Source organism: Xiphophorus maculatus, chromosome 20, assembly GCF_002775205.1.
Source record: "Xiphophorus maculatus strain JP 163 A chromosome 20, X_maculatus-5.0-male, whole genome shotgun sequence".
Classification (NCBI taxonomy): domain Eukaryota; kingdom Metazoa; phylum Chordata; class Actinopteri; order Cyprinodontiformes; family Poeciliidae; genus Xiphophorus; species Xiphophorus maculatus.
In genome coordinates, this window is record NC_036462.1 from 18360310 (window position 1) to 18380687 (window position 20378).

The window sequence follows — 20378 nt, forward strand, 5'->3', positions numbered from 1 at the left end:
AAAACACACAGCTGATCTGATCCTAAGACACACCACAGTTACAGATAACTGAAAAACTTTTAGTGGTTACTATAGTAACTATAGTAACTATTAGTGGTTACTATAGTAACCACCAACCGTCAGGAAGAGGAAGAAAACACAACGAATGGCAGTAAAAAGTCAGGAGAAAATAACTTGTTGACTAAACAAAATACATTACAAGAATAAATAAACCGGTTTTGATCAACTTTACCGTTATGATAATGTAATAAATACAAACAAAAACGTATTTGTATATTCTGTATGTTTACTGCTGCTATGATTATTGGTTAAGTTCTTTGTTTGTTTTTTTACTTTTTACGCTATTGATAATAAATAATATATTATAAATATATAATGAGAAGGAATATTAAATATAAAAAAAAATACATTTATCTACATTGTAAGACAGCTGAAAGATTCCACCCGGACGATACAGATGTTCGTACCAAACGGTTGTGTCGCAGTTAAAGCATTCCGGCTAAAGTGGGTTAAAGGTCCTTCAGACCGCAGTGACAGCAGGAGCCCTTCATCGGTTCTCTCAGAGGGAAAGTAGAGCAGGTGAGGTGTTGTCTGGACTTTATAATTGTCTCTCATCGTGTCCCTGTGTCTCATCTAAGCCTCCAGCAGCGACATTTTGTCGTGTTTTTGTCTCACTCTCTCCCTCCGCAGAGCGGGAAGTAAAAATGGCCAAACAGCCGCAGCCGATCAGCCCGATGAAGAACTTCTTCGCTGGAGGTTTCGGAGGCGTTTGCCTGGTTTTCGCCGGGCATCCGCTGGACACCATCAAAGTAAACACTGCTAAATGTTGTGTGTGGGTTTGTCACCGCTTTACCTGGGGAAACGATCAACAAAGAGCATCCGGGTTCAGCAGAGGCTGACTATAAACACAAAACAGGCTGCAGCGTCTCAGTCCTGCTGCAAACCTTTGACCCAGATTCAAGATGCCGCATGATTTCTGCTGCTCAGATAGAAAGGTCGCATGAAAAGTGGGATGTGACCAGATCAACACCTTGAGCTGGCCAAGCCTGAAACCTCATTCAGTCTCATACATTAATTATGTGGGAGTTTGACTGAATTTAACAAAAGGCAGATTAATTCAGATTCCTTGAAGTGGATTTGATCAGAATTTCGCGACTGAATAAGTGCTCACTAAGTTCATCACTTAAAGTTTTTAATGTTGGTGGAATAGGGTACAAAAAACAGTGTTTGTAGCTGATGAAGACTGTCTAAAGGTCACACATTTACAAAATTAAAAAAGACTTGAGATGCATCGTTCAGTTGATAATCTGAACATTTCTGCTGATAGGTGCTACGATACTATACACATAAAATCTCCTTCATCTCCAAGTACAATAAACTCTCACCAGATGCTTATTTAGGGACACCTTAACAAGGTGCATGCATAAAGTTTCCTAAGCTTAGCCGTTATTAAACTCTTAGAACTGCAGAAACTAAGAGATTTTTTTTGCAATGATACTTTTCTTGTATGATAGAAAAATATGTATTTCTCATCTAACAAAGGGCTGCAGCCTCAGGCACCCGTTTACCAATGCCTTATGTTGTTTACTTGTTTGTTTGTTTGTTTTTTGTTGTTGTTCTTTGGACAGACACTGAAATGTCAATTTTCCCCCCAGGATTAATAAAGTTCGTTCGTTCATTCATTCATTCATTCATTCATTCATTCATTCATTCATTCATTCATTCATTCATTCATTCATTCATTCATTCATTCATGTTCTTCTTTCCTCTCAGGTGCGCCTACAAACTCAACCTAAACCAAAACCCGGAGAGAGCCTCTTATATGCTGGAACCTTGGATTGCTTTAAAAAGACCTTAGCCAAAGAGGTTAGCATGCAGACTTATTTTCATTTACCCTTCAAAGCCCAATACAAATATTTTTTTTTAAATCTGATTTTTGTAATTAAACTGTTATCTAAATGCTTTTACATAACAAAAAAACCCCCAAAATTTTGAAACATCAATACGATTTTCCAATTTGTTTGTATTGTAATTGATACATTAGGTTTTTGGAGAAATATATAGTAAGACAAAAAAAAAATTCCCCATGGGTTTACATTTTAATAAAAAAAAAAAGTAAAATACACTGAGCAACATATCTGCTCTCCAGTTACTCTACGCTGTGGAGTTTTTTTAATTCTTCAGATGTATTTTGTTAAACAAGTGTCACAATTTGGGATAAATAAATGATACATTTGATGTCATAGAGTTAATCATTTAGAGCCAGAGTTTGAATGTTATATCATATCTGATATAAGAGAGCAAACCAACAAAATAAAAAAAAAAAACTCTGATACATTGGGTAATTGAGTAATTTTAAAAAAACAGACATTAAAATTTTTTTTAGAATTTGATATTGTAGTGTTAATAAATTATAATAAATTAGGTGTCCTTACTCCTCATGCTGATGTTTCCTCACAGGGTGTGAAAGGACTCTATAAAGGAATGGCAGCCCCAATAATCGGCGTCACGCCCATGTTTGCCGTCTGTTTCTTTGGGTTCGGACTGGGCAAGAAGCTACAACAGAGGACGCCTGACGATATCCTTACGTAGGTGACTGATTCACCTGAGCTGGTTGTGTTCACTCCACAGCTAGCAGCTCTTCCTCATCTTCTTCTGCTCTCCTCCAGGTATCCACAGCTGTTTGCTGCTGGGATGTTATCGGGCGTTTTCACCACAGCCATCATGACTCCTGGAGAGCGCATCAAATGTCTCCTACAGGTCCGTTCCTGTTCCTAAGACCTGGATTCAAACCTCGAACATGATGTTTAGTGATGTGGGCTAAAGTAAGGTTTTGTGTGAGTTTCCAGATTCAGGCATCGTCAGGAGAGGTGAAGTATGCAGGGCCGATGGACTGTGTTAAGCAGCTGTACAAAGAGTCTGGGATCCGAGGAATTTACAAAGGCACAGCTCTGACCCTCATGAGAGGTTCGTCCTCACTTGGATTACGCTCTGATTTTATTTCCACATTTATAATATGAAAAGATTTAAAAGATTATAAAAAACCCAGGTTAATTGGGAATTGGGTCGAGCATGGCTGGGATCTGAAACGGGAGTGTCCAGTTTCCGCGGGCGAGGTTCTGAAACTTATCTTTACTTATCTGCAAACTTAGGCTCAGAGTTTCAACTTGTTTGGTTGGAGTGATGGGAGAAACACTCATCTGTCAAGAAGAAATGACAGCTCTGTTTCAGTTTATAGCTTAATAATTTAAACACAACACATCTCTGCAGCTCCTGCTGTGGATTTGAGGCTGAATTAGCAACTTATGGACAATGTAGTCCAGCAAAAACCCATCTAAGCAGCTCAGTCCTCAGAAACTTGAGACATTGTGTCAGAGTAACAATCCTCAGAGTGCAGTTTGGACTTTGGATCTTTGGAGGCCTCTTATCTTTATCGCATGCTTTGAATAACACCAGCCACCACTGTTAAATCAGCTATTTGTCCCGTAGAGTTGCATTACTTAACGAGTTGCTGGTAGGTCTGTCACAATAACTAGTTTTGCTGGATGATAAATTGTAAAGATTGTTGTTTTGAGACAATTTCCGAGTTGTATATTGATAACAGCTTAATAATACATGTTCATCCTCTCAAAAACCAATAAACTTTAATTTTGTAAAGAAAGCTCAACACTGGAACTGGAGGATATTTAAAAATTAAAAATAAAATGCAACAATCAAAAACAATAAGTAAAACAAAACTAGAAAAAAAACACACACACAGTTGAAACTATAAATAAAATGGATTAAAAAGTCTCTGTAAACAAAATTTTCCTTCAAATTATTGGAAGTTATTGAGCTCATTTTAATTTATCATGAGATCAATTTGTTCATTGATTATTGCGACAGGCTTGATTGTTTGCATGTATTCCAGCCGTTGGATTTAATACAGATTCATGCAGATAAACTGAGGATTCAGTTATTTTATTGAAAAAGTGAAAATTCACTCAGTGATAAATTTTGAGACTTAGTTATCTTAGTTGAAAATTACAACATCACATAAGACCAAAGACCAATAAAGAAGATTTTTAAAATATAAATTGTATGTTTTGGGGGAAGACTGCAGCCTTAATGAAATAAATGCTTAAAATACATTTCTGAGCGTAAAGAATTTAACTCTTTACTCAAACTGCCTTTTTGAGGATATTCAGATTTATTGAAATGCACTTATGTCACTATTAAATTATGTCATAAATAACTTGCTTTTAAAATAGTGATTTGACTGTAAGGTGATTGGAAAATCATATCAGAGAATTTTAGGGTTATGTTACTCTCTTCTTTACTTTTTTTTTCCCAGATGTCCCAGCGAGCGGCATGTACTTCATGTCTTACGAGTGGCTGAAGAACCTCCTCACACCTGCAGGGAAAAGGTGAGGACTTCCTCTTCCTCTTCCTCACAGGAAGTTCTCCGGGCAGAAAGACGAGCTGTCTTCTCTCCGCAGCCACAACGAGCTCAGCATCCCCAGCGTTCTGTTCGCCGGAGGGATGGCCGGGATCTTCAACTGGGCCGTTGCGATCCCCCCCGACGTCCTCAAGTCTCGCTTCCAAACAGGTTTTCTTCTTCAAACGTAACATTCAGACGTTCTTCTCTTTCAGAATATGAATGTTATCCGTTCAGGTGGTTGTCCTCTGTGCTCATGTCCACATCGAACTTCAGTATGACATATAATATAACATTGAATTTTCTGTTACATCTTTTTTCTTAAGAAATTATGCAAAACTCACATTTTGCATGTTTTTATTCTTCCATTTGGGTCTCAACTGCTTCTAAAAACAGGCCAAGTGCTCAAAAAAAACATCTAGCTGTTTTCTAGTTGATGTTTTTTGGTGTCTGCTCTTTCAAAAACCTTCCCGATTGAGAAGTCATAATCGATGGACGCTGCTCTGTTACCTGGCAACCCCAGCCCAGCCAGCTTGGGCCTGGCCCGGGACGGTCCATGTTTGATTTACTGGGAAATCTCGTTTTATTGTTGATCGGACAGCATTCCTACTCTCTGGAAAACTAGAGAATTAGATCATGGAAAATATGGAAGAAGAAAACAGAGTGAGGGAATTTGTTTTCTCAGAATATTCAAGTATCCAGATTATCCAGGTGCTTAATGTTGCTTCTATTCATCCACTTAGACTCAGTTTATTTTTGTTTTAGGTTGGATACAATTATCAAAATTATTTCTATTTTCTTTCAAAACATAAACATTTGTCATATTTTAGTTTGCCTCATCCCTGTTATAGAATTAGAGTACTATCACAGGAGATTAATAACAGCAGTAAATGTTATAAAAGTGAAATCAAATTGTCTTTTTCTTTTTAAAAAAAATAAATTTATATTGTTTTTTCTCTCCAAAATGTGGTGCTGGAAAAGTTTGAGAGCATACCTTGAAAATGCTTGAATTTTATTTATTGAGGGGAAAAGCTGCCTCTTTAATAAAAACCCAGGTGTTTATTTCAGAGGAATCTCACGCCGCATCACGGCGAACCTCAAATCTCTTCCCCTCTCTCCCTCCATCAGCTCCTGAAGGAAAGTATCCCAACGGTTTCAGAGACGTTCTGCGGGAACTGGTCCGAGAGGAAGGCATCGGCTCTCTGTACAAAGGCTTCAACGCCGTCATGCTCAGAGCTTTCCCTGCAAACGCAGTGAGTCTCCATGCTTTGATCTTCAGCTTAATAAAGCTGTAAAAAGGCTTCAAGCAGCTGGATGAACATCTGGAGATGTAGAAGGTCATGAAAAGACAAAGTCGTGGACATGTAGGCAGTCGCTTGTTGGATAATTCAAATGTTGGTGATGAATTTAGGTTGAAGTTTGGTTTTCAGATTAGTGCAGTGAAGCACAGAGAGGCTTTGAACGTCTTTATTAATATTTGTTTGGCTGTAAAACAGCTGCTGTACGGAAGAACATTAGAGCTGATAATTTCCTCAGGAATTAATATTATTACAGCTAAACCTGTAAAAATATGCATCACTAGCAGGTGCTATTTGCCCAAGTCGTCCTTTAAAGTAATTTTCTTTGATCTATCAGTAGTCTGCAGTAAGGAAATATTGTCTTATAATAATCTACGTTTCTTAAAATTATCCACCAGTACAAAGTCACTAAATCTTGTTGTGATTTAATCAAGGGTCATAATCTGTCATGTCTTTTTTAAGTTTGCTCATATTTTTACCTACAAAAATGATTATAAAGTTAAAACAAATCTTTAAATCTTTATAATCAAGGCTGCAGAAGTGTTTTAATCCCAGAGCTCAGAAATGCATTCAGGAGTGGTATGTCATAAAAAAAACTTGTTATAATGAGAAACTTTCTTGTTTTAATAAGTTTTCTAGTTTTAACAAGATAAAGCTCCTGAATTTGAGGCTTTGCCTCTGCAATAAAAATGAGTTTATTTTTAAACATTTGTTTTTGTAGAAGTCTCTGTTTGAGCCACATTGATCCAGTGATTATATTGAACCATCTTGGTTTAATCAACATAAGCAACAAAGTTATTGATTAATCTAATAAATATGTCACAAATCAGAGTTTTTAGGAATATTTCCCCATTTTTAATTACACACTTTCGTAGTTTGATGTCTAAAGCTGTGAACATAAATTACTTTTGTCAACATTTAAACGTTTTCAGAAAAACGTGTTTTCTGCTTGAAACGTAAAAACAAGTTTAATACAAATTTTAGGGTCATCCTAGGACAGAGCTACTCTTTTAATGAGCTTATTTAAGATCTATATAGAAATGCTTAGCACACTAAGCTGTTAGTATAACCACTCTGAATAATAAAAAAAAAACAAAAAAAGAAGAAAAAGTCTTTAAAAAGTAACTGGAACAACAGAGTGTAAGTCGAGGTCTAGAAAACTCAGAAAAATGCTTCAGTGTTTGAGACATAAAAACATATAAATTCCTGCATTTAACCACATTTATGCCCATTTTATCGAGCATTACTGACATGTTGGTTGATGTTTTTTGTCATTGCTCTGAACAAACTGTGTCTTTCTTCCTTCTCCTTAGGCCTGCTTCCTGGGATTCGAGTTGGCGATGAAGTTTCTGAACTGGTTAGCTCCGAACCTGTGATGTCGCCCCCCGAGGGGTTTCCTCTGGGAACACCAGGAATAATCTCTCTCTCTCACACAGAGAGAATCATGTGAAACGAAGAGATTTTTATCAGATTTCCAGTAAATTACTTGATTGTTTTTGTTGGTGCTGCAGAGGAACGGTTCAGACCTGCTGAGGCGGCGGCTCGACTCCCAACGGTGCCGCTTCACACGCATAAACAGAGAGAGTTCGAATGTTCTCGCTCCTTTCAGTCTCTGTTGTTTTATTGTTTTGTTTGTTTTTTTTAACTAGAAAGGGAGTGAAACGAACATGTGGTGCCTTACCTCTTCTTAGCTGCAGGTAGCAGGGGAACGTTTCAGGTGTGTCTTGGTGTCTGCCAGCGCCTTCAGTCTGCCACACGTCTCCTTCACTCTGTCAACACTTCACGCCGTCTGTCTAATGTGAAAATGTGATGGCAACTACAATAAGAATGAATGAATGAATGAAAATAACATGTCGGCATGTAAAGAAGCTATAAAACAGATCCATCTTTAAGAAAATCCATAGTGCTGCTTCTTTCTTCACATTTGTCTCCTTGTTTGAAGCCAGAGTAAAAAAATCTCATCACACAAGCTTCCTAAACAGTCTTTTAAAAAGTTTTAATCTGCTGTGATGCGAATAAGACAAATAAAATTTCTTTATTAGTTTTCTAAAAGGTAAAAAAAAAAATAGTGTAAATGCTTAAATTTGGGGGTAATATTTAGAAAAAATATAAAAAATTAAAATTTGCATCACATATTCTGCAGGTTTTAAAAATCTTCAATGGATTTATTTTATTTTAGACTCCCAACCTTCAGCTCTTAATAACTAGAATTAAAATGCTATAAAAAAAGTGATCTTTATGGAATTATTTTATTGAATTTTCACAATAGGATGTCACAAAATATATTTTTTAGATTTTTCTTTTCTTCTGTTTATTAGTTTAGGAACTGTTATTTTTTTGTATAATTTTTCTAAAATATCAACAATCCCACAGGAGAAAACATGCTAATCCTACTCTTTCTTTACTTTATTTTAAAATCTAAAAACAGAAACTGTAGCTTTAAAAAAAACAAACACTACCTACAGAAGATATTTATATAAAAAAAATTTTTTTCAAAAGGTTATGTAATATTTGCAGCTTTAAATGACTTTAATTCTGCAGAACTGGGAGACAAAAATCAAAAACTTTTGCCATAAAGCTGTAGTATGTAACTTTTATAAAAGCATATTTTTTTTACATTTTTGTTCAAACAATATGTTGAAAAAGTAAAAAATGAAACATAATCTGTGAAAATATCAAGCTCTTCTGCCTCCTCACAGTCTGCAACAATGCACCGCTCAAAAACAACCAATCAGAGGAGAGTCATAGTGCTGTCAATCGTCCTTGGGTATGTGCTGCTTAAAGTGCTAATGGCAGAGAAACAACTGACTCTATCAGGAAAACAGTTTATCCGTTGTCATCGGTGGTGATGCTAACTAGCTTTAGTGTTCACGACAGGCTAGGTTGAGGTGAACCCGCTGTAGCGCAGCAGAGAAAATGTGGAAGGGTCCGAGTAACGCACACATGAGGATGATTGAGAGCGCTAAAATCCTCCTACTGGCTCTGATTGTTGTTGACCGAGTTGCAGGTTTTTGGAGCAGGCAGAGGAGCTTGATTATTTTACTCACATTCTGCTGTCACAACTTAATGACAGTTTTAACAAATGCGTAAATAAACAAAAAAAAAACAAAGTTTTTATAAACTTAGGTACTGCCGCTTTAAATGATGGCTGTCCTCAGCATTGGTCTCCTGCCAGCTTCAGATGCTCCAACCCGGCAGATTAAAACGGTCCAACTATCTGCTCAGCGGGTCAAAGTTCTGCAGAGGCCCGATAAGGAGCCACCAGGTGAGTTGAACCAGGAAATGAACTAAAACATGCTGGACACCGACCGACTGACTCTGGACAGTCTAATTTTGAAGGTTTGGTCTTAAATCTCTTATTCTACTGGCATTTTTGTCTTTGAAGGAAATGTGTTTAAAGTTTGTAAAAATGATGTGAAACATCTTGAATTTAATTTCACTCTTTTAGCTTTCGTTTTCGATTGCTTCCTGTGATAATTTAGCACAAAAACTGAAGTGTTTCAATTATTTTTATTATTTTATTTGAAAAGAAAAACATAAAAGACAGAGAGAGAGAAGCAGCTTTAGGAAGAAATAGTTTTTCTGAGTTCCTCTTAAAATAATTTTGCATTTCTTTCTTAAAATCTTGATGAGCTATATATATCTGTGTGAAGGTGGCATTAATTATCTTTTGTGTCTTTTAATAATTTTTTAACCATTTCTGCCAGGCTGTAATAATTGTGAAGCTTAAAACTTCATTTTTGAAATCAAGAACTAGCTGCACAAGTTTGAGTTTATCCGTGATTCTTTCTTTTATCCACTCAGGGTCAAAATATGCATAAAGACTCAAATATACACAAATATTCACAAAAATATTCTAGGATGTTTTGCAACTTGTGGGTACTGTAGACTTGTCCAAAAAGCTACAAGTATTTATATTTCAGCCGCTGGATTATAATCTGAATAAATAAAACAAGTATAGTGGCCAGTTTATTGAAAGCAGCATTTTCACATTTAGGAGGATTAGTCAAATTAAAACGTTTGTGTGAATGTTTCCAGCCGGCTGGTGGAAAAGTTGCTTCAGCTGCTTTACTTTCTCTCCAGTCTGACATTAAAGTTTGTCTTCATTAATTCACAGCAGTTTAAGGGATTTCAGAGGAGCAGTGGCGACGTTAAAGTATGCGATTAATCTAAAAAGTGTAATGTGTTAATATTACATAATGCAGATTAATCGCATTACTATTTCACACATTATCTATTTTGACTCTCTCTCCTGCGGAGGGTCACCTTGGTCTTGTACAAAACAAAACTGCGAGTGAAAAGATGAGTGAGCAGAGTCGGACTGCTGTAATCAAATTTCGCTTTAAAATCGTCGTGATGAACATTTGGATAAAATCAAGGTAGGATGCAGCGTAGTTTTTGTAACGATAAATTAATCTTCCACCAAAGTACAACCAGTTTGTAGTCCACATTCCTAAATTATGTTTCAAACAACATTCTTCCTTTCCTGAATATGAAAACCTGGAAAACTAATATATTTGTTCTTTTATTTTCATCTTTTGAAAACATGTAAATTTTTACATTTCTAGCTTCCAAAGTGAAGCACAGCAACTAATCACAACGCTAGAGTCTGATTAATCAGATTTTTTAAAAATCATTTGACAGCACTAATATATATATTTTACATTTATGTCTTGATTGAAGTGATGCCTCTGTATGAACTGAACGTGAGTCTCTGGGCCCCTGTGGCCCCCCGTGGCCCTCTTTGGGACCGCCACTGATCAAATTACAGATCCAATCACTTCAGGAAGTTTCTATCAGAAACAGGCTGACGATTCAGCACAACCAGAATGAAAAGGTTCCCCGATCATGATGCTGTCTCCTGATCAGAACTTCTCATTATCATGCTAGTGAAAGTTGAAAGTTGTCGGGTCAAATAAATCTGTCTTCCATCTTTGGAGCTAATTTCCAAAATCCCAAAACGGAAAATTTGGCTTTTGGTTCATCTGTACAGATATTCTGTTTTCAAATCTCTTTCCGATGTCATTTTATAGTTACTGGGCCGCCATCAGAACCAGAACAAACCTTCACTGGGGTCAGGGAGGGGTCTGTGTTTCCACCCAGTTTTCGGACGTTTTTGATATTTTTTAGAAATCTTAGAATGGCTGCTCTCTTCTGCATCCAGCCTGGGTGGAGATGAACTGATGTGAAAGCTCCAGATTTTCAACAATCCTGCTGTGTTCAAAGACAGTTTTTTTTTTTTTTTGCCTTCGCAGTCAGGAGGTTAGGAAGAGTCTTGTGATTCCTTCATTATTTATTTAGCCATTCCCTCGAACCCCACATGGTGGATGTCAGGGCTGAAAGCTGGGTGTTACAACTTTATTTTTAAAAATTATATAACAACTTAGAGGTAAGAAAGCGGCTTTTTTTAAATTTTTTTACCAAAGATAAATTTTTAAATATTTCAGCTAGAATAATAGGACCAATGCCAGATGAAAATGTAGCTTTCCAAGCTAATTTAAAAGTATAATGCTACACTGTTAGCTTAACAATGGCTGACAGGTCAAACCACTTGGCTGTTTAAAGATGCAGAAACTATTTTACTTTTCATTTTATTAATTTCTAAAACATGACATTGGTGATCTATTGACCTCCATCTGTAACTGCAGGTCATTATTACTGCAGTTCTCTAAAATCTCTTTAAAAGCATTTGACCCAAAGACTTCATCAACAAACACAACATATCCACAGAAATTATTTACTTAAAGCAAGATTTACATCGGGCTGAAAAGTTATTTCAAGTGGGCAAAGATTTTTGCACTAGAAACTAGATCAAAATAATCTAAGATTTTGTACTTTTGCAGTGAAACAAAGGACATCTGATTTACTTACAAGGTTTTCATTCAGCACCGTTTGTGGTGAACATATTTTAAATAATAATTTGAGAACTCCACAAATTAAGGATTTAGATATGCTGAAGCAAAATGTGTGATCTCTTTAGGAAATGTTCATACTTGCACTTAAAAAACAACTTCATATCTAGAAATCTTAGTCTGCAAAAAACGCAAATGTGTTGATTTTTTTTGTGTGACTGCTGCTGACATCTTTAAAGTTTTGAGGCGCAGTGATTTTCTGTTCGATTTTATTTACTTTTATAAATCACTTGGTGTCATTTAAGCAGTTAAAAGCGCACCTCTTTTCCAAATCATGAAGTTCTGACACATAATCCATTGAACAGCCTTTAATTACAGATGATGCGGGCAGCGCTGGTCGATATTTGCCGGCAGGCTGTGCTAAATAAAGGAATCGATAAAGTGCAGAGATTTAGAGGAGGAGGAGTCACTGGTTTCTGTGCTGATGGTTCAAACCTGCTGACATATTTCAGCAAGTTGAGCTCTGAGGAGATTAACTTCTGCTAGAAGTTTTTGTTTTTTATTTGCCCAGGTGTCGAACCAGCGCAGCCTCTGACCCGCCGCTGCAATCATGAGTAACGTGGAGATCCCGGCCGGCCTGAAGGAGCTGCTGCAGGGCTACACGGTGGAGGTGCTGCGCCGCAGGCCTCCCAACCTGGTGGAGTTCGCCGTGCAGCATTTCACACGAATCCTGGAGAAACAAAAGAACGAGCAGCAAGCCAGGAAGAACAGCAGCAAGCCCGCCGCCAAGGAGGTCACGCTTGAGACGGCGTCAAACAAATCTAACGAAAACGACGAAGATGAGGAGGTGAAGGAGGCTCCCAGTGAGTGTCCCACCATCACTTAACAGACGCTGTGGTTGTGTGGAATAGTCAAAGTTTGCTACATTAACCTTTTGCCCTCTCTTCAGAGGCCAGGACTGGGAGAAGTCGCAGAGTCGCAGGTCAGTGAACAGCAGCACTGTTCATCAACTTTTCCAGGCCTGTCACCATGGCAACTTTGCCTGGACGATAAATTGTCCCGGAACGTATTGCGATAAACGATAATATTGTTTTGAGACCATTTTCAAGTAATGTACTAGTAATAATGGCATAAAAATACAAGAAGACATTCTCGATGATCAATAAACTTTAAATTCTAATGGACATTTAAACACTGGAACAGATAAACAACAAATATAATGAATCATGAAGTCATGTAAACAACATTACAACTGACCTAACTATTCCTGGATTCATGTTTGTGATTTTTGAATTCATTTTTTTTACTCTGTTGATGCAAGTGCAGTTTCCAGGTTTTGTGTTTTGAAGCAAATTTAAATTTTTCATGCATTTTTTCTATTCCTTTTAAACTGAACAGAGCGATCTGAGCCATTCAGCAGTTTCTGTGATATTGACTCTTATTCAAATTGCATTTTTTTAATACATTATAATTTGACTTTAGATGTTTTATGTTCTCTGATGTTGAAACCCCTTAAAATGGTTTATTGCTTTGTGTTAGTAGGGATAATGTGCAACAAAAAAAAAAGAAAAGATGATTTGCACCAGATTTAGCCTATTCTTATTTCCATTTCACGACATCATCTTCTACTAAATTACAACGTTATGTTCTGTAAATGTACCAGTTTGCATATATGGGATAGAAAAATAGACATTTTAATAACTTTGTATGACTTATTAAAGTTAAATTGCTAAAACTGAAGAATAAGGGGTTTAAAACTAATAAAAATGATTAAACAGCTGATTTGTATCTTGCGGACTGAAGATGGAAAATGTATTTATTTTAAGAAATAGGTTTGTAAATATTGACTCTTTGAGAAATCTTTAAAGAATATTTCTTGTATATTTTCAACCCTGATAGAAAAATTTAGTTGTAAATGACAAAAAATAAAAATTAATCTGAATCAATGTCGCTGCCAATTCCTTACACCCTCAGACATAAATTACATTCTCCACATTAAATTTGCACATGTGGGTGAATGAAAATCATCTTTTTGTGGTGATGGGGACTAAAACAGGAGCATTTAAAGGGTTAGAAATTAAATTTCTTAGTCTGGCAGTCGTTGTTTTACTCTTACAGCATTTTAGGGTCACCATATGAGGAAACTGGTTCTCCAGAGTTTCTCCTAATTGTTTGATTGAGGCCAGTGATCAGTAGACAGGCTGTGGGGAGGACAAAACGTCAAAACAAGCATGTCTGTTCCTCTGCAGTTTGTGCAGAAGCTTATGACCCTGATGACGATGCGGACGACAACACCGAGCCTCAGGTCGTGCATCCCAAGACAGAAGAGCAGCGCCAACGGCTTCAGGACGCGTGCAAGGACATTCTGCTGTTCAAGACTCTGGAGAAGGTAAACATAAAAATAAACTGAGATCAGCGTTCACATCGGTATCGCAAATGGCTCAGAGAGGATTTGATTAAAGGTTAAACAAGCTGAGGCAACACCCATGTGAGGTAAACGTGACATTTTCTCCTGAACATGTCAGAGCCAGGTGTTACTAAATCACTGTTGCAGGTTAAAAATCTTTTCAAGACTCATTTCATATGGCTGGGAAAGAGTGAAGAGGATTGTGAAGATCTATTCAAACAGCAGCAGCAGCAAACATTTTAAAGATCTCCGGCTCTTCAGAAGTGATTTGGTTCATTTTTAAACCACAGGGTGTAAATGTGGCTTACTGTATGATCTGGACTTACTGTAAAACACATTGATGGAGAAAACAAAGTTTTTCCTTCCTCTGAACTCACTCGCTGTTATTATTAATATATTAAAACACTTTAAAAGTTGCCATCAGTCTTTATCCTGCTTGTGTGTCTATTTTTGAGGCCTCGTGTTGTCGAAGACTCCTCGCATTTTAGCATTTAAGAGAGACACACCATCTTAGATAAAGCTTGGCAGTAAAAATTGCTGAAAAATCTTTTTACATTTTGCTTATTGTCCATCAGGAACAATTCTCTGAAGTTCTGGACGCCATGTTTGAGGTTTTGGTCAAACCTCAGGACCACATCATCGACCAGGGAGACGACGGGGATAATTTCTACGTCATAGACAAGTGAGTAAGAGATTTTAAAATATATATATTTGACATGCATAAATTTGAATGCTTGGATATTAATGTTGACATAAATTTTCAAAAATTCAGACATTAATCTCAGAATTGTGATTCCCCCCCCCAGAATCAAAATTTTTTAAAGTAGTTTATGCACTATTAGGCAAATTTAGTCTTAAAACTCAAATTTACCAATCACTGCACCTTTACAAATCCTACAAGGAAGAAACAGTTATGTGATTATTTTCAAAATAATACTAACACCATAATTGACGTACACCTAAGAATGCTTGGATATTAATGTTGACATGGATGGAAACACAATTAGAAGTCAGAACTCTGAGGAAAAAAAATTGATTTCTGAGCAAAACATCAACATTTTGGAGAAAAAAAAAATCAGAATTCTGAATAGAAATATTTTCAGAATTCTGAGAAAAAGTCAGAATTTTGAAAAAAAAATCTAAATTCTGAGGGGAAAAAAAACCCTGAATTCCGAGAATAAAAGATCTGATTTTTGAGAATTCTGAGAAAAAAAAAATTGAGAAAAATTTCAATTCTGAGAAAAAAATATCAGAATTCTGAGAAAAAGGGTCCAAATTCTGAGCAAAAAAATCAAAATAATAATAATAATTTTAAAAAAATCAGAATTCTGAGGTGAAAAAAATCTGAATTCTGAAAAAAAATTCAAAATTCTGAGAAAATGTCAGAATTCTGAAAAAATTTTTCAAAATTCTGAGAAAATGTCAGAATTCTTAGTAAAAATTAGAATTCTGAGCAAAAAGTCAAAATCAAAAAAAGAAAATCAAAATTCTGAGAAAAAAAAATATCTGATTTCTGAGAAAAAAAAAAATCTAAATTCTGAGAAAAAATATCAGAATTCTGAGAAAAGAAGTCAGAATTTTGTTGAAGATTTTTTTGGTGGCACCAATCCTCTTCCGTACCGCTTTCTTCTCATCCCAGAGGTGTGTACGACATCTTCGTGGCGAAGGACGGCGTGAACGTGTGTGTGGGAAAGTACAACAACAAGGGCAGCTTTGGGGAGCTGGCCCTCATGTACAACACGCCGAGAGCCGCCACCATCGTAGCGACAGAGGAGGGCGCTCTGTGGGGCCTGGTGAGTGAACCGCGCCGCTTCGGTCTGACGGAGGCACCTGATGCTCCGTTACACACCAGGCTGTTTCTGACCCGACAGGATCGAGCCACGTTTCACAGGCTGATTGTGAAAAACAACGCCAAGAAGAGGAGGACGTACGAGGCCTTCATCGAGTGTGTGCCTCTCCTGAACTGCCTCGAGGTTTGTCGCTAGCAAACAATCTTCCCATAAAGATGCATCAACAAATTTATCGGGCATAAATGATGTCCTCCTCCTTCACCTCAGCTCTCTGAGAGGATGAAGATCGTTGACGTTTTAGGAGCGCGAACGTTCAGCAATGGAGATCGCATCATAGCACAGGTACAACAAACATTTTACCAAGTACTCTGGTCTGGTTTTGTATCGCAAATATTACACCTGAAATAAGACAAAACCAACTTACAAGTAATATTTCTGCAAGATCTAGGAGCTTGTTTTAAGTCAATAATTCCTTAATATTGATGATAAAGTTCTAGATCCACTAGCAGATTATTTCACTGATAACAAGGGAAAAATCTCTTATTATCAGTGAAATAACCTGTCAGTGAAACTAACACTTTTTTATCACTACTAAGGACTTACTGACTTAAAACAAGCTCCTCTGTGTTGCAGAAAAGTTACCTGTAAGGTAGTTTTGTCTTATTTTAACTTTACTATAAATTAGATCAAAAACTAGGCCAAAAATAATTTGGTGAGATTTTGTGTTTTTGCTCAGATCAAAACACCTTCCCCATGATAATCAGTGAAATAATCTGTCAGTGAAACTAGCACTTTTTCATCACTACTAAGGAATTATTGACTTAAAACAAGCTCCTAGATCTTGCTGAAAAGTTACCTGTAAGGCAGTTTTGTCTTTTTTCAAGTGTAGTAATATATTTGCAATACAAAACTAGAATTTTGAACAAGAATTTTGGCGAGATTTTGTGTTTTAAATCAGTTTCAATATTTTAAATACCTTTATGACAGATTGTCCTCCTTTACTGCAGGGCGACAAAGCTGACTGTTTCTACATTGTGGAATCAGGGGAGGTGAAGATACTGATCAAAACCAAAGTAACTACATTTTCCATATTTATCTTCAGTCTGCTTTGAGGACAAGCAGTCCTGCAGCCTGACGTGTTTCTGTGTTTCCTGCAGACGAAGGCGGGGAAGCAGGACAACACAGAGGTGGAAGTGGCTCGTTGCTCCAGGGGGCAATACTTTGGAGAGCTGGCGCTGGTCACCAACAAACCCCGCGCAGCGTCCGTCTACGCTGTGGGAGAAACCAAATGTTTAGGTTCGTAAAACACCAAACATCTATTTTATCATAATAGGTAGGATGCTTATAAACCTGGATTATTTCTAGAGATTTTAGTTTCTGAGTGAAAATCCAGTCCAATAAATTCATTTTTAGGAGGAAATTGGGAGATTGTACCTCTAATCTTCTACGCAAAACAAAAGCTGAGGAGGCAAATTATTGTGCTTTAGAATATATATGTAAATATTTAAGATTCAAATTCATCATTAGTGAACGTTTTTAATTTGTAAACCAAAATGAAATCAGATGCTCCACAACAGAAACTGGTAGATATCTGCATCTTTTCTTTACATGGTGGAGTTTTAACTGAATCTCTAAATGAAACGTTGAGCTTTCATTTCTGAATTAAACTGTTTTTAGTGAAATCTCAAAACGGTCATTTCTTTTTATTGAACCTTCTAATTCTACATACTGACATTTCTATTATTCTTTTATTGCTTCATTTCAATCACACACTTATTTATTTACCTTGCTGTGCACAAACATGCATACTTCTTGAACTTTATATTTTAACTTTAGTCACATTTTTGACCACTTTTCAGAGTATTTTAGTGGGATGTTATGGGATGTACCAACACAAAGTGCCACATAATTGTGAAGTTTTCCACATTTTGGAACAAAAAATAAAAATTAAAACAAAGTTTGACATACCCCGCACATAAATACATTGAGTGTAGATCTGTGTGATTTAACCTCAGTATGAATTCACTGCTCTTTGCTGAGGAATGCAGCAAACAGGTCAAGGATTAAGTTGGAGGGACGTCAAGTTATAAAACATTATCCTAGTCTTTAAACATCTTAGTCAGTTTTTAAATTATGTACTGTTACTCTGAAATCTGGATTTATTGTTTATTTATTCGCTGCACTGCTTGAATTTTCCTGGAAAGCACTTTGATTATTTTTAGCTGTGAATGGTGCCATATAGATAAATCTTATTAAGCACCTGGTTGTTGCTATGGATGGGCCACAGCGAACACATGAAATCGGTTCCCTGGCCACATGAACCAAAATGAAACCTTTAGGCGAGGAAAACGTTTGATGAAATCAGATTGTCTTCATGGTGAAGCAGGCAGGTGGGATTCGTTTTCCTCTGCAGAAACAGGAGAGCTGGTCTTAGTGGATAGAAAACTGAGCAACTCTGGAAGAAAACCTGCAAAAAAAAGATGCTTGAGATTTTAGATGGCATGTTAGAATGGTCCAGTCAAAGTCCAGACCCGAATCTAATTACAGAATCTAAGCCAAGACTCCAAAATGCATCTTTACAGACTCTCATCATTCAATCTGTTCAGAAATGCTCTAGTAGAGACAAAACCAAAAGAAAAAAATATGAGTTTTATCTGTAAAATATTTTTATACTACTTTGTGTTGGTTTATCACATATAATCCCATTAATGTGAACGTTTTCAAGACTGTTCTAGACTGGGGTTATTTTTGTGTTTGCATTTGATTTTAAACAGCTTCCCTTTCAGTTTGTCACAGAGCAAACGTTGTAGGCTGAATGTCATCCATAAAACTGGGAGGGGGAAAAACGTCCGACAAATCAAAATCAATCTGTTTCATCAAGGTCAAAATCTGTTCTAGATTTTGACCTTCCATCCGGACCGAACGCTCTCACCGCAAAGCCAGGCGCAGTCGTGTCACAACGCGTGTCAAAAAATAAAACATCTCAATCACAGCAACACAAAAACAGAGAAATGTTTTCACCTGGATTCTCCCGTTTTCACTAAATAACACCAGACTACTCCTTATAATCATGGTTTTCTGTTGCTTGTTTTATAATTGGAAAATAAATATCACATAAGCATATTCAGAGTTTGGTAGTAACCAGGTACATTTACTCAATTACATTTACTTGAGTGACTTTTTGGTAAAAAATGTACTTTTATAAGTATTTGTACTACGCTGTATTTTGTTATTTTACTTGAGTAATTTTATTATTAAGTATCTCTACTCTTACTTGAGTAAATTTTCTACCCACTGAATGAAGAACAAACATCTTTAAACCAAAGTCAACAGATAAAGACACACACCTGCAGTTCAAATTTTATAACTATTTTATTGAAAGAAACTACTGTTATTTGGAAACATTTTCTTTTTCCTGATTTTGTCATTTTGTGTTACTTATATGAATTATTGTCATTAAAATACCAAAATTTCCACTTAACTTTATATTTCTGTTAAGTGTTGTGTAATTTTTAATTATTAAATTATTGATAATTTCATCAGTACTTCAATAGACTTTTTTTTTTTTTTTTTTTTTTTTTTTTTTTTACCAAATACTGTTTTTTAGTCTTAATTCAGTAATTTCTTGGATGGCTACTTTTTACTTTTACTTTATTAAAATATGTTAAAGTAGTGGCGCTTTTACTGAAGTATAATCTTTGGCTACTCTGCCCGCCTGTGAACATATCCAGAGTTGGGTTCAATTACATTTACGTGAGTAACTTTTCTGTAAAAATGTACTTTTAGGAGTATTTCTACTACACTGTACTTTTCACCTGTACTTCAGTGATTTCGGTGGTTAAAACTGAAATTGTCTTTCAGTGATCGACATCCAGGCCTTTGAGCGCCTGCTGGGTCCCTGCATGGACATCATGAAGCGGAACATCTCCCAGTACGAGGACCAGCTGGTGGCGCTGTTCGGCTCCAGTGACGATTTGAAACACTAGGACTGGACCCGAACCAGCGAGTGAACGCTAGTATGACGTAGCCGCTTTCTGACGCTGCATTTAGTGCACAAACTGTTCTCCTTTAGTCTCTCTCTGTGTGTGTGAATCTATTAAGATAATGTCTTACCGTCGAAATAAAACATAGAATGGAAACCACGGCTGTGAGGCTGGGCTTTATTTAAAATATTTACACTTGAATTCGTCAATTTCTTATGCTAGATCAGCCTTTGAAACAAATATTTAAGCAAGTTATTTGGGATATTCTTCATGGCACTTTCCATAAAAATAGTCATCTCGCTTGTTTAAAGTTTTTTTTTTTTTTTTTTTTTTTTTTACCAATCTGACACAAAGTAATATTTAATATCTAAACTTTCCTTTGTAAATCAGTTCCAACATGTGGGACTGTATGCTACGTTTTTTTAATGTTTATATTTAATCAAACCAAAACAAGGTGAAAATGTTAAATTGTGATGAGCAATTTAACATTTGATGACTTTAAAAACTTTTAGAAAATTCATGCCTTGAAACATTACAAAAGCAAACAAATAACTTATCACTAGGAAACCCTTTACACCAGTGTTTGTCAAAATGGGGGGCAGCGGCCCGCTGGGGGCCGCCAGGAGGCTCT

The 20378-nt window shown here is 36.4% G+C and overlaps 1 protein-coding gene across 6 annotated transcripts; it reads left to right on the forward strand.

Annotated features, from left to right (window-relative positions):
• Positions 1 to 467: 467 nt before the first annotated feature.
• On the forward strand, positions 468 to 19906 carry slc25a20 (solute carrier family 25 member 20). 6 transcript variants are annotated; one of them, XM_023324993.1, is made up of 18 exons: positions 468 to 579; positions 691 to 809; positions 1774 to 1866; positions 2461 to 2588; positions 2670 to 2760; positions 2850 to 2967; positions 4334 to 4406; positions 9423 to 9425; positions 12183 to 12430; positions 12517 to 12549; positions 13817 to 13956; positions 14550 to 14656; positions 15614 to 15767; positions 15846 to 15947; positions 16032 to 16106; positions 16772 to 16837; positions 16922 to 17060; positions 19626 to 19906. In XM_023324993.1, the coding sequence occupies exons 2-18, from the start codon at positions 705 to 707 to the stop codon at positions 19748 to 19750; spliced, it is 1800 nt and encodes a 599-aa protein (XP_023180761.1). In that variant the 5' UTR covers positions 468 to 579; positions 691 to 704; the 3' UTR covers positions 19751 to 19906. The 6 variants fall into 6 exon arrangements, with proteins under 6 accessions (XP_023180761.1, XP_005807335.1, XP_023180759.1 ...); XM_023324990.1 differs by lacking the exons at positions 468 to 579; positions 691 to 809; positions 1774 to 1866; ... (3 more) ...; positions 4334 to 4406; positions 9423 to 9425 and adding an exon at positions 8909 to 8980 and having other exon boundaries at positions 12139 to 12430; XM_023324988.1 differs by lacking the exons at positions 468 to 579; positions 691 to 809; positions 1774 to 1866; ... (3 more) ...; positions 4334 to 4406; positions 9423 to 9425 and adding an exon at positions 8945 to 9054 and having other exon boundaries at positions 12139 to 12430.
• The last annotated feature ends 472 nt before the right edge of the window (positions 19907 to 20378 follow it).

Bases quoted from the DNA above. Each gene is read 5' to 3' on its own strand.
- slc25a20 (XM_023324993.1), top strand. From the start codon at position 705: ATGGCCAAACAGCCGCAGCCGATCAGCCCGATGAAGAACTTCTTCGCT. The intron at 810-1,773 runs GTAAACACTGCT...CTTTCCTCTCAG, and splicing joins ATCCGCTGGACACCATCAAA to GTGCGCCTACAAACTCAACC. The intron at 1,867-2,460 runs GTTAGCATGCAG...GTTTCCTCACAG, and splicing joins AAAAGACCTTAGCCAAAGAG to GGTGTGAAAGGACTCTATAA.